Raw genomic sequence first — 13,897 nt, 5'->3', positions numbered from 1 at the left:
AAACCAAAAGGAACTGAGGCTTCTTTTGGAACTACGTATACTGTGATAACTGCAACAATTCTTTTTATTATTTCAATTTTGTTTAGTAGGGTGACGGTTGATGTACTTGTTTTTGTATTGCGTGTTGTGTTTTTTCATCTAATTGCGTATGTTGTGACGCGGTACATGTACGATGCTGTGCGTCGGGATTTTGCATTATCAGCAAGTTTTGTGTTAGAGTGTTTTGATGGCAGCGAGGTGACGACAAGAGAAGGTAATGAGCTTGTTGTACTGAAGGAAAATCGTGTTGTGGAGGAAATAAAAGAAGTTGAATTGAAATCTCGTCGTGGGAAATTTATTTATAACAGAACTTACAATTTCATTGGTTTAAATCAGGTTAGTCAATTATATTTTCGGCATTACAAAATACCATAAAATCGAGATTGTAATTCGAAACTCGCGTTGTTTTCAAAATTTGCATAAATCGGGCGCTGCAAAGAAATAATTAGGTTACAAGCGCTTCGAAATACTGTACCTGTACTGTACAATGGGCTTACAGGAGAGGATATTCTACAGAGCTGTTGCTAGTACATATGACAGAAATTTGGAAGTGTGCCATTGATTCAAATAAAGTTGTTGGTATAGTGCTGGTAGATTTCCAGAAGGCGTTCGACTGTGTCTCCCATAATGTGCTATTACGTAAATTAGAAAATGATTTTGGAATTAATGGAGTGCTACTCGACTGGCTGCGCAGTTACCTTGACGATAGAAAACAATATACTGTCCTAAATGGTATAGCATCAGATCTTAACACTGTTAAATCTGGAATACCGCAGGGTTCCGTTCTAGGACCTACCTTATTTTCTCTTTACACAAGTGATTTACCTGAAGCTACAACCACTGCGACAACCTACATATATGCTGATGATACTACCCTATATTCCTATCGACGCAGTAATTTCTGAACTTAACAAAGCTTTGGAAGAGCTTCTATACTGGTGCAAAACAAACTCCCTTGTGCCTCATCCAAAGAAATGCGAAGCAATGATCCTCCATCGTGGAAACTTCACTGGCCCATTGAAAGAGTTAACGTTGCCCCAACACACCATCAAATGGGTTACACACTCTCGTCTATTAGGCGTATTGATAGATGATCAACTAAACTGGTCCAAACATGTTAGTGTTGTTAAAAAGGCTTTGTTGATAAGTTAAACTTGTTAAAACGTAGCAAATTTCTTCCAAAGAATATGTTATTAGACTTGTATTTTAGAGTTATTATGCCGTCGATCGTATATGGTATATCAGTATGGGGAGGCCTCACAAATAAGGAAGGTTTTAAGGCATTAGAAGCACTGCATTGTAGAGCTGCGAGAATTATCTTTGAGCTACCTTCGGAGATGTCTAATGCAGATGTTATGAAAAAGGCTAATTGGTCTTCTTTAGCCTTTATGTATAAAATTAGCTTAGCTAAGCTTATGTATAAAATCCACAATAACCTGACTCCAGACGCTATGTCAGCTATTATTAAGAACAATGATAACATCAAGCGATATCAACTTAGGAAGAAACTGAAAATTGATGTCCCTCGTTTTAACACCAACTTCATGAGGAACTCTGTAGCTCGTTGAGGAACAATAGTTTGGAACACGTTGGTTCCTCAACTTAATGACGATATCGACAATGTTAAGAAATATGCGATTATGGCAAGACGGTCAAAGGCTCTGCTACACCTAGATTTCGACTGTATCTCCCCTCAAACATTAACCAGAAGGGAGGAAGATTTTAAGTATAATTAGTGTTAATAATTAGTCGATACTAGAGTACCACCTTGTACTTTAGAATTTTAAGCTTTTATCGGTTTAGACTTGTAAGTAGTAAGTAGCTATATGATTTTAGCTGGTGTATATCCTATTTATTTTCTAATTCGTTAGTTATCTTATTTAATTATTTAGACACGACCACACAAGCGAAGCGTCGCTTTAAATACTTATCGTGTATAAATAAAGATTATTGATTGATTGATTGATTGATTGACCTTCAGAACGGCATAGCTTTTACTTGTTGTGCTATATCTTTCAAAACTATCGATCGATTCTAGCTCAAAAACTCTCAAAGCAGCGGTTTAAATGTTAAAGCCCGTGGCCGGTTGAAATCGTCTCTTATTTGTTTTCAAACGATTTAGGATGGATCGATTATTATTTTTTCAGCTTGTCGTATGAACGAAACGTTTTTCTTCTCGATAAAGTTCACTCAACAAATTTAGAAAGATTTACGTGACTTTTCACATGTGGAACGAACTGACTATTTTATGGAACGATCTGACTATTGATTGGAACGATCTGACTTGGAACGATGTCAACGATCTGACCATGGAACGAAATGACCGGTTACCGTCATGCAGACTAGTAGACTGCCGATAAACAAATTAAAATCTTTTTTACAGAAAGCACGGAAAGTGACACCTTTTGTACGGAAGTGTATTCGGAAAAATCACCATTGTCGTCTGAAATTCATTGTTACTTTAAAAATAGAAAAGGTTTGCATGTGAGGTTTTTACTTCAGGGGCAACTCCAAAACTAGTTCGTAAACGAGGGGAGGTGTATCTGTCGTCTAAGCATCAGAGCACAGGCGATTTAGGTGGAATGAGATATCCAAATAGGCTTCTAAGTAAGAATTTGTCTCTCTGTACATCTAATTATCCATTTTATAGTGCTTAAAACAGTTTGAATCACCGGGTTAATTTTGGCCAATTTAAGCTTTGTACTGATATAGAGAAGAATCCAGGACCGTCAGTTTATGTAGATGCTACAAAAACAATTAATGCTCCATACTGTCAAGGAAATATTACAGGATTTGGGGAGAATGGTAGACAACGATGTGTCCCAATGAGTCTGTGCGCTTTAATTTACAGTAAGATAACAAAGATTACTTCAGTTGATGATATGACTCAAATAATGATTGTTGGTATTCAATTATGTTCTAGTCTGTCACTGCTTGCGAGACAATCTATGTTAATGTTAACAGAATTGCCATGAATGGTTACAGTGTTTGAGCAATTTTTCCACCTTGAATACAGTGACAGTTATACTTGTAACATCCATCACTACTGTATATGCCACTCACAGGTTACAGCATTTGAAACACTCTTGGCACTGAACTACAACTCATTCATTTTAACGTTGGCAATTATTGGTGTTGGTATCTACGGCACTGAGGCTGGGGGATATAATGTATTTGATTCTCATGCTAGAGATATGTATCATAACAGTCAAGTGAAGGGACATGTGAATTGTTGGAAATACCATCCATGCATAAATTAGTACAATATTTTCAGACTCTACATAGGAATGAGGATATATGTGAACTTAAAGGTGTACATATTGCCACCTTTGAACCTCATCTTTTCTCAAGCAATGTTGAAAATTGTAGTATATCAAATGTTAATAGTTACCAATGTTCCTGTAAACAGTGCTATAATATACCCTATAGCAGTTTATGCAATGTGTTACACCCTTATTAATCCTTGTGGATACTGGACTTAAGGAACTTTATTTGCCCCTTATTTGCCCTTGATAGTAACCGGAATACACTGTACAAAGTGATGGGTGTGAAAACACATCTGTCAGTATCAGTGAAGCTGAGATAAACCTTACTCTCCGGGCTGTAACCACTTATGTCCTATGTTGCAAATTGGCTCCAAGCATGTTTGCATTGAAGATGTGCATATGTTTAAACATTGTCGTGAAATGACACTATTTTTGTTGTGGATTGGGGCATACTGTATAAGCTGTGTGGTTCAGCAAACAAGTTGGAGTAAGGGATATGTCTTCTCAGGTAAGATATGATGACAGTTCTTTAGCTGCAATAAGGCGTGTTCAAAGTATCATACCCGTAGTACGACCACGCCCAAATATACGCTCACACAGCGTCTTGTATTATGTTGTTGCTCTTTACTGAGTATTTGTTACCAAAATTTTCCATAGCTGATAATAGTGCACTATCATAATAACTCCGCTACCGGTATTAGAATAATACCAAATTACTCTTTTCCTTTTCGAGATTTGGAAAATGATGAATTCCTAAAAACCATAGGCTCTGGGTTTATAATGCTCCTATCAATGTAAATCCCGTGGGGGGGGGGGGGGGGGAGTGCGGGCAAGGGGCGGGGATTTGATGCCTGAGACTATCCCCCCTGTCGGGCTTTTGATCGTGCGAAGCGACCCCAGGGTCGGGACATTTGACTTTGACCGACAGAAGCCTGGTATCAATTCAGAAGCGGTTACCAAGTCCGTCCCTCGAGGCTTTCTGAAAGTCACGCTGTTGGAGAAAGGTATGAAGTTTTCATTTGTTTTAATCGCCATAATCCGATACTTTAAACTGTCATCTAAACAGATAATGTCTATTTTGAGAAAGTTTTTATCTTTAAGTTCCCATCTGATTGTAAAACTCGATTGAAATCGAATTCCACCATGAAAGTCAGAGGATTTTTTACGGGTCACTGATCCGACCTGTTCCGCAATGTTGGGCAGATGTTATAAAGCATTTTACGTTTCATTAATATTATAATAGGACGGTCAATCTTCCTGGAGTGATTTTGTTGTTCAAAATAAGAGATGCTAGTGGAGAGAGAAAATACTTAATTACAGCGAGTAATTTAACGGAGCTTACGTTAACCTTAAATAAAAGTAGTAAGAACGTACTTTTGAAATATTCTTTTAATTCGTTTTACATAGTGTTATAGTCATTTAATTGTTTGTTTAGATTTTTTCCCCTGGAGTGGGGGCTTTTTTGACACTTTTGATTGACCTTTCGTTTCCCACCCTGGGGAATTTGATCAAAAAATTTTAAAATTTGTCAAATCCCCACCCCTTGCCCGCACTCCCCTCCCCCCCCCCCCCCCCACGGGGTTTACATTGATAGGTGCATAACTCGGAAGATCGACTTTCTGGAAAAGTATCTAGACTTATACAGGGATATAGTTGTTTCACCAGACAAAAATGACTCATTTAAGTAAAAAAAAGTGCGAACTAATACGGGGAAACAAACAATCGGATATGCTGCATGTACCATCTGGGACAAAATTCCCATAACTCTTAAAGAACTCAACACATACCAATTCCAAAAACAATTGAAACCTTATTTGCTGTCAGAACAACATAGTTAACATGACTTAAGCATATACTCTTTCTTTGTTAATACATTGTATTTTAAAACTGCTTCTTTGGAAATAAATTCTATCTCAATTCTCTAAAACTTTAAATTCTGGAGAACTGGCTGTATGTAATAAAGAATAAAGGTATTGTTGCTCTTTTACTTACGCCGTTTTTCGCGCGGTCTTTGACTATCGTTCCTCGCTCTCTGCTCCTAAACCGCACGGAAACGCTTGCTACGCAGGCTAGTGATAAAGTGGTAATTGGACTTCGTGTCGTACAATTTTGGTCTCAAATCATACTTGTGATTTCAGATCGAACACGCGCTGAAATCACGCGTATGATTTTAAACCAAATTGCACTCTACTCAGTTCAATTACATTATAAATGCATTGTTATCACTTTTTCGGGTATCCAGAGTACTTTTAGATCTCTAGAAATGCATTGTAAGCGGCGCTTTAAAATTTGTATCTGTTCGGTCATTCTAGGGAAACTTGAGTCTTATCTTATAGCGGCAGGGTGGCCTCTTTAAGTTCAGGCGAGTTTCTTAATAAATTTGATATGTCCTGAATAACGATTTGACCGGAATTAACCCCGGGGGGGTTACTTTAGGAATTTCTGGGTGGGGATGTGCCGTTGGGACCCTGGTAGCCTGCGTAGCAAGCGTTTCCTCGCGAGGTTCGACTAGAAAGCTGGGACAAGAGCGAAAAAAAAAATGAATGACAGGGGAGGGGAAAGAAGGAACCGCTTGCCCGCAAACCCCACGATTTTGAGAAACTGCGTTCGCACACGAACGCAGCTTCCGATTGGCGCGGTGCCGGTAGTGTTGATTACTTAGCATTCGAAACATCAATCAAACCAGGTAAACTTTGTTTTCGTGTGTCACAGATCTGGTCTCATCTGATTTGTGGTCGCAGATTACAAATGCTTTGGACTGATATTTATTTGAATCGTGTTTGTGCTAAGGTTTATGAGATCAGAGTCTTCAAAGTATAATTGTAGATCGAGCAGTGGAGACTAGGGAAGGCCAATTTATTGAGAATGACGGCGTGCGGATCTGACTGGAAAAAATGGACTGTTTGTTGGAGATAACATCAACATAAATCAGAACATCGGTACTCGACACTTGCTACTTTTTGAAATGAAAAGATTCTTATTGTTTATTGGAAATTTAGCGGCATCTATTGTAGAGAACGTTTCGACACAGGCTGAAGAGCAGTCGCTCTGCAAAACTTATATCCGGCGGAGTGAATTGTTCCGGACAAATCATTTTTGACGTGTCGTCAAATTTCAGACGAGATAAAGCCACACAATAAAAAACAAGAAATTCTGCAGCAATCGCTCATAGTTTTTAACTTTCTTTCATCGTAAATCTTTTTTATTACAGTTCTTGCAATCGCCTGCAACGTGTTCTATTAGAGAACAAAGTAATTTTACAAATCTGGTAATCCAGGGGTAATCTGTTCGTTATACTTCTATTTTGACGAGCTGTCAATTTACAAATGAACCGAACCGTGAAATATCAAGGGGCGTTTTCCAGAATCGTGGGGTTTGCGGGCAAGCGTTTCCTCTTCTCCCCTCCCATAGGAGGAGCCCATAGGCTCCTGCCTTAACCTATACCAGAGCTAGTTCAGCTGAATTTTGCTACTCTATACTAGAGTAAACTCCCCAAATCCCCCCTATCCTAGAGTAGCTGTTTTCCAGAAACTACTGAGGTCACTAGCACAGTCTAGCCAAAACAAAACCTTATACCACAATCCCTAGTCTAGATAGAATCTTCAACCAACTGATCAGTTTCCTGAAAAATGATACCCTATTCCAGACCCAAACGCTCTGATTTATATACCCTATCCTAGAGTAAACTGCTTGAAAACCATACCCTTCACAGCAGCACATACCTATATAGCCCATATATGGCAGTACCCCCCCCCCCCCCCCACCCCGGGGAATTAACCCTTGGCAGCATGACCGCTTTAATAAAGCATTTCTTTACGCCCGGTGGGTGACATGAGTAGAAGTTTGTGTACTGAAAGGTTTCTGTTGGTTTGTAATGTGTTTGCACGTCTACTATTTATTCCTTGTTGACTGATCTATAAACCCCTTTGAACACTTTTGAGGTAACACAAGTGGTAATACAAGCCACGAGGTAATACAAGTGCGGTGACATCCTGATTTTGAAAAACAAATTAAACCAAAAATAGAATTTTGTGATTTTATCATTTCGTAAAGAGAAGATTCTGAAGATTGTCTTTCGAGGATCCTCACAGGAGGCACGGCAAGATCTTTCACCTTTTATTAGTTAAAAATAGGCAGGCCTGGTCACAGGTAGTCAGCTACACAGCCGTTTTTACTGTCGTCACGCAACGCTCCTCCCCTTTCGTAACAGTGGTTACGCAATAAAGCCACAAGCACCAGTAAAATGACAGGTAAGTCTTTTGTATTCATTTCATTTAAGAAAAAGTAAGGTTTAGCGTTATTTAGCGTTCGCAGATCTCAGTAATATATTTCTCATACAAAGTCTCTTATATTTTCAACGGTCGCCTGTAACGCGACACCGGCGCGTCACCTATGTTATGTAAATTACATTACACCCTTCCCTCGTATAAAAAGTGAGTTTGGGCCGCCTGTGCTCAATATCAGCAATTAAAGATCATTTGCTCAGTCAAAAACAAGAATCCTCCACAGCATACTCCTCCCGTATTTCTCCCGGGTATTTCTAAGGTTCAAGTTTTAAATGATCAAGCCCGGGCATCAAGCGCTCTTTTTATGTTGAGCTCGGATGGATCAGGGGACGTCAGGGGTCGTTGAACACAGAGAAGATATCGACTGAAAAGCAGACTAAACAAAGGGATTATGCGCATGAGAATTACAAAGAACAATATCAATAGAAAACAACCATACCTTATATTGTTTTAGGAACCGCGGCTTGATACATCTGTCTACTCAAACTTTCCAAAAAATATAATCGTAAATCACTTGATAAACGGCGAAAATCGAAGAAAATCGAAGAGACTACCCGCACAAACGTGAAAGGTCTCAAAGAATCAGTCCGCCATCTGCAATGACGTGTTGGACAAATTGGTCACGTGGACCGTGTCCAACACCGCCTGACTGTTTGCCTGAGGTCAGAAGGCAAATTAAGCAGAACGCGTGTCCCAGACTTTGCACTTGCTCGACCTAACTTACAAAGCTACTGAAATGTCTGCTGTTCTCCGAGCACCTTTTCGAATAGCCGCTTTATCTCACTGCACAGATCTGCTGAAAATTACCTGGCAAGATGGTGCAAAGAGTACGTTTCCCAACATATGGCTTCGCTCCTCGGTCCGGAACCCAAAATATTTCACGGACAGTTTGATTTACAACCAGAGCGACTATGCTCGCTTCATAGCTACCGAATCACCAATTGTTAAAGCTGAAAACGGGGAAGGAAGCGAAGATGTGACCGTTGAATGGGAAGACCATCGTAGTAGTTTTAATGCCTCGTGGCTTCGCGCTCAAGACATGAAAAACAACGACTCTCTTCGCAAGGAACATGAGATTACCCTGTGGGATGCAAACTCCAAATTTCCCTTCTACAGTTATTCCGAGAGGATGGAAAAGCTAGATAGCTGGCTGACCGACTTGGTCAGGTATGGAGTGGCTTTTTTCGAGGGAGTACCCCCGAGTCAAGAGGGCTTGGAAGGGATTATACATTGCGTGGGTCAACAAAAGCAACGCACCCACCCTACTGACACATTCGAGATTTCAGCGGATAAGTCCAAGGCAGAGCAGATCGACCAAGATATCTATGCTCCCGAAAAGCATCCTGTACACATAGACACTGCTTACTATGATGCTGTTAACAGGTTATCGTGCTTGGTTGCCAGTAAGTATTCCGCGCCAGTTCAAGACACGTTCAACTATTGGGTGGATAATCTTGCAGTCATTGAGCAGCTGCGCCGTGAAGAGCCAGAAGCGTATGAGCTTCTCTGTACCATCCCAGTGCGTTTCTCCAGAAGAAGAATGACCGTTCAAGAGAAGTGTGATCCAGACAAGGTTTATATCTACCATTACGACAACACCCTGGAAAGGCCAATTATTTCTTTTAATCGTCTAGAGAAGCGACACCCTACTGTCTACATCTCTAACAAACACGCCGGTTTGGAATTAGGCACTTTCAAGGATCATTCGACCATGAAGAAGTTCTACGAGGCATTTACCCTGCTTCACCATAAGCTGTATGATCCTGCAAACCACACAAGGTTTCTGCTCAAGGAAGGTACAGCTGCTATTTTCAACAATCATCGCGTAAGCCATGGGCGGGATGACATACATCCCACAACGGATCGTTCTCTTTTGCTTGGCTTTGTTGGCGCGGATATGTGGAATACTCGATGGCGAGTTCTTTACGGCAAGAAAGCAGGTCTTGAGGATAAATGGCTTTACGGATGTTCAAACGAGCAACTCGAAATTCTTGCAGACAGGATGGAGCATTAAGGACGATGTGATTTAATTTGTTACAGCATGTTAGAGGACAATTTTAAATTTACAAGTCAGTCATTGTTATTCTTAACCCTAAACTTCCGCTTATAAGCTCCCTAGTTATAGCCAGTCCTTCTATCAGTTTTAACTGATACAGTGAAACCTGTATTAAGCGGACACCGTATTAAGCGGACACCCTCTATTAAGCGGACAGTAGCCCAAGTCCCCAAATTTATTTCCCTTATTTACTTTAAATGAAACCTTTATTAAGTGGACACCTCTATTAAGCGGACGCGGACACCTAAAAAGTACCTGAAATGGTCATTTCTATTGTTGCCAACCTGTATTAAACGGACACTTGTAATTAAATTCCACCACCCAACACGCCAGACAACGGAAATGCGAAAGATTGCAATTGCCTCGAATTGCCGCAGTACAGGATTGTTTTCTAATTCGTTTTGTTTGTATAGAGCTTGTTTCACTCATCTGATTTCTTCAAATTTGAGTTGCAATACATGTTTATGGTACTATGATCAATTTGTTAACTTTGATAAAGGAATTAATGCAAATGTCTATCGTCATAGTCTCTGGGAGTATTATAAACGCCTCCATTGTTCATTTGAACGGCATTTGACACCTCATATGACGTTATATATCGAAACCTTTATTAGGCGGACACCCTGCCATTAAGCGGACACCACAGCATTCCCCGAGGGTGTCCGCTTAATACAGGTTTCACTGTATAAGGAAAAATGCATCCGGTTATCAACAACCCCTCCCCACCTTCTCCCCTCTAGCTTGTAATGAAATGAATTCGATTTTTTACGACGTTTTGAAGCTTAAAAAAGGGAGTAAATTTAAAATTATTTTGATCAGCACTTCAATGCAGCTTGTTTGAAACTCTTCCCTTACTAAGTTGAATAAGTCCACCGGCTTGTAAATCGGAAAGTTTACTGTTGGGTAATTTTAAAAAAGCAGAATTTCAATTTGTTCTCTGGGCTGTCATAATAAAAGCAGGTATTCTTGTTTGTTTTGTACTTACAGTGGAACCCCGACTTACGGCCACCTCGGTAAAAAAAATACGGTCACCTCGTTATTACGACCACTTTTTTTCGGCCCGGCAAAACGACTATTCATTTACTTATAACTAGCCCGTATTATTGTAAACTATTTCCCATTTTCACTTTCTTGCATGCCTTACTGACAATAACAGTAGTTCTAAGAACAGCTCAGATTGCTAAAAGTCGTTTCAGTTTTCAAAGTTGCTTAAAGGTTCTCAAAGATCACCGGGAGACAGAAGAGATGACGGGCTTGTTGATCGAGATCAGTTTACTTGACCTTTGTGTCGATTAGATCGTGCAGTGTCGAGCACCGCTCTCGTGTAATGTGTTTGTTTGTAAAACAAATTGGATTGAATATATTTATGTCTTTTTATGTCAACAACTGACCTTTGGTCGGAATTAGACAACCCAATATCCATTGAAGAGATTGATAAAGCAATTAAAAAACTCAAAAACAAGAAGGCCGCTGGACTTGATGGAATACGCAATGAAATGATTAAAACAAGCTCAAGCTTTATAAAATATCCACTTGAGAAACTTTTTAATCTGATTCTACAATCTGGAACATTTCCTACATCATGGAGTAATGGAATGATCACTGCCTTGCATAAATCTGGAAACAAAGATGACCCTTCAAATTACAGAGGTATTTGGATTAGTAGTTGTCTTGGTAAAGTCTTTTGTTCTATTTTAAATGCGAGGTTAAACTTTTCAAACAATCATAAAATACCTCATCGCTCCCAAATTGGCTTTTTTCCCGGACATCGTTCGTCTGAGCATATCTTTAGTTTAAGAACGTTAATAGACCAACATGTTACCCACTCCCCCAGAGGTAAACTTTATTTTTAAAAAGGCATTTGACTCAATTTGGCACCAAGGTTTACTATACAAACTGTTGAAGTATAACATAGGTGGCTCCTGGCTTTTACAAATAATTTCCAGCATGTATTCAAATTCAATATGTTGTGTGAAAGACAATCAGAATTTTTCAACTATGATAAAGGTGTACGACAAGGCTGTATTCTGTCGCCGCTTCTATTTAACCTTTATCTAAACGAACTACCCTTCAGTCTACATAACAATGCTAAAGATTCTATCTTACTACCAGATGGTTCTCACTTAAACTGTCTACTTTATGCCGATGATTTACTTCTAATATCTACCTCGGCAGAAGGTTTGCAACAAAGTCTTGACAGACTATCAAAATATTGTCAGGATTGGCTTCTTGAGATTAATCCAACTAAAACCAAAGTTATTGTATTCCAGAAGAAAAGTAGAAAATCAGCAATAGATAAACACAATTTTATGGTTAGCAATGAAAACATTGAAATCGTTAATAATTATACCTATCTTGGAGTGAAATTTTCTGCCAATGGAAATTTTACAAATCACAAGGAAAACTTAACAGAAAAAACAAAAAGATCCTTTTTTGCCGCTCGTCGTTATCTAGATTTTCTAAAATTACCAATTCTCATCATCAACAAACTGTTCAATACACTATTTTTCCCAATTTTAACGTATTGCTCTGAAGTTTGGGGAATCTATGGTAAAAGTGATTATAGCCGCTGGGATAAAGGCTCAATTGAGAAAACGCATATACATTTTTGTAAGATGTGTTTAGGTTTAAACAAACGTTCACCGAATGTTGCATCGAGAAATGAACTTGGTAGATTATCTCTAAATTTACAAATAACAATGAACATTTTCAAGTTTTGGATTCACCTTGAAAATCAACCCCCTGACAGCATCGCTAAACTCTGCTTAAACATGTCGGATAAAATGGCCGAAGAAAATAAATCAGGTCTAATAAATGAAATAAATCTTTTGAGTACACAACTTAATATTCATAAACAGTCAGTTAACTTTAAAAACCCTTCTACTTTCCTATCCAAAGCTAGGGGGGGGGGGGGGGGGGGGGGGGGGGCGAATGGTACCTCGAAAAACGTGGGTCTCGGAAAAGTTCAAGGAAAAGGATCTCGAAATCTGGGAAACGTTTTTGATAAGTCTCGAAGTCTTGTTTTTTTCATGGTTTGTTTTTACTTTTTTTGAGTCTCGAAACTTTTTACCAAAGAGTCTCGGGCTCGGATTTCTAACTAGGATCTCGGCGTCTCGGCGAGTCTCGGATTTTACCATTCGCCACCCCTAAATTACTCCCCCTCCTGGATCGGGAGTTCTAGTTCCATGTCGAGGGCGAGTGTTCAGAGTAGAGGGTAACAATTTTTCCCAATTTTTAAAAAAAAAATAAGGCACGAACCGCACGCGCACGGGGAAAGAAGGATATGCGGACATCGCTGTAAAAGTTAGGGAGCGGAGGTAGGAGGTGGAATAGGGGACTGGTTGAGCCTGATAGTAGACCAGAGTATTTCGATTTTTAGTTTGGAAAAGGTAACGTGTGGTCTGCTGTCTTTTATTAATTATTTTTTTCCCTTTAGTAAAGGACTTCTGCAACTACTAGCGAACCAGGCAAATAGGCAAATTGTAGACATGTTTGGGTTAGCTAACCGTGAGAACTTAATAAGGAAAGAAGAAACATGACTACCAAGGAACAATTAACCCTCGAGATTGTCAATGATAAGTGCCAATTCCGGGGGGAGTTATTTGGGTTAATTTTTGCTGGGTTTGTGCCGCTGGCCTCTCAGAGCCCCTTACCAGTTATAGTCTATTCTGTGGCCAAATATAGACCCCATCTTAGTTACTTTTGGGAAAATGTAATTTCCACGATCCAACAGACTTAGTAACTATCTGTTTACATGTCTACCTCAAAAAGCCTTTTAACTAGGTCATCCTGAAATGAATATGACACATTGGTTTAACTTAATGAGTAAAAATCTTCCCATTTTTAATCCCTACCTACCTGAATTTTCTCATCCCCCAAATACCGAAAATGTGCTATCCCATTCTATTAACTCTAATGAAAATGTAACCCCATTATAGTCAATCCAGTCGTGAAAATGCGACCCCATCCTTCGGCACATCCCTATTAGCCTATTACTAGGCAGTGCCCCCCCCCCCCCCCCCCCCCGTACCAATGAGCCAATGCCAATAAACTAGAGGTAAGACCGTGTGGTTGCCGGCTAAGCAGCCAAAGCAGGAACCTTGGTGTAGGCAAAACCCAAGCCGGGTCATCTTTTTATCCTTAAGGATGCCTACTTAAAAGACCCCTGACATTAGGGTTTAACAAATCCATAGAATAGACGACACTACTCTAAAACGCAGGAACTATCAGTAGCTAACAGTGTGGGCTAA

General features: G+C 39.6%; 2 protein-coding genes across 2 annotated transcripts in view; one reads left to right on the top strand and one right to left on the bottom strand.

Annotated features, from left to right (window-relative positions):
• The window catches only part of LOC140943322 (dapdiamide synthesis protein DdaC-like), a 16,863-nt gene extending 8,786 nt beyond the window's left edge, over positions 1 to 8,077 (bottom strand). The window contains exon 1 of the mRNA XM_073392402.1: positions 8,031 to 8,077. The gene's annotated coding sequence lies outside the window, so the exon portion shown is untranslated. The remainder of the gene's footprint in view (positions 1 to 8,030) is intronic.
• Positions 8,078 to 8,304: 227 nt separating this feature from the next.
• LOC140943705 (gamma-butyrobetaine dioxygenase-like) lies at positions 8,305 to 10,119 on the top strand. The gene has a single exon (XM_073392817.1). It carries the CDS (start codon positions 8,328 to 8,330, stop codon positions 9,603 to 9,605), a length of 1,278 nt encoding a protein of 425 aa, XP_073248918.1. The 5' UTR covers positions 8,305 to 8,327; the 3' UTR covers positions 9,606 to 10,119.
• The last annotated feature ends 3,778 nt before the right edge of the window (positions 10,120 to 13,897 follow it).

This window comes from Porites lutea, chromosome 7 (assembly GCF_958299795.1).
Source record: "Porites lutea chromosome 7, jaPorLute2.1, whole genome shotgun sequence".
In the NCBI taxonomy this organism is placed as follows: Eukaryota; Metazoa; Cnidaria; class Anthozoa; order Scleractinia; family Poritidae; genus Porites; species Porites lutea.
This window is presented reverse-complemented; position numbering and strand designations above follow the sequence as displayed.

Excerpts from the sequence above, each read along its gene's own strand:
- LOC140943705 (XM_073392817.1), top strand. The coding sequence starts at position 8,328 with ATGTCTGCTGTTCTCCGAGCACCTTTTCGAATAGCCGCTTTATCTCAC.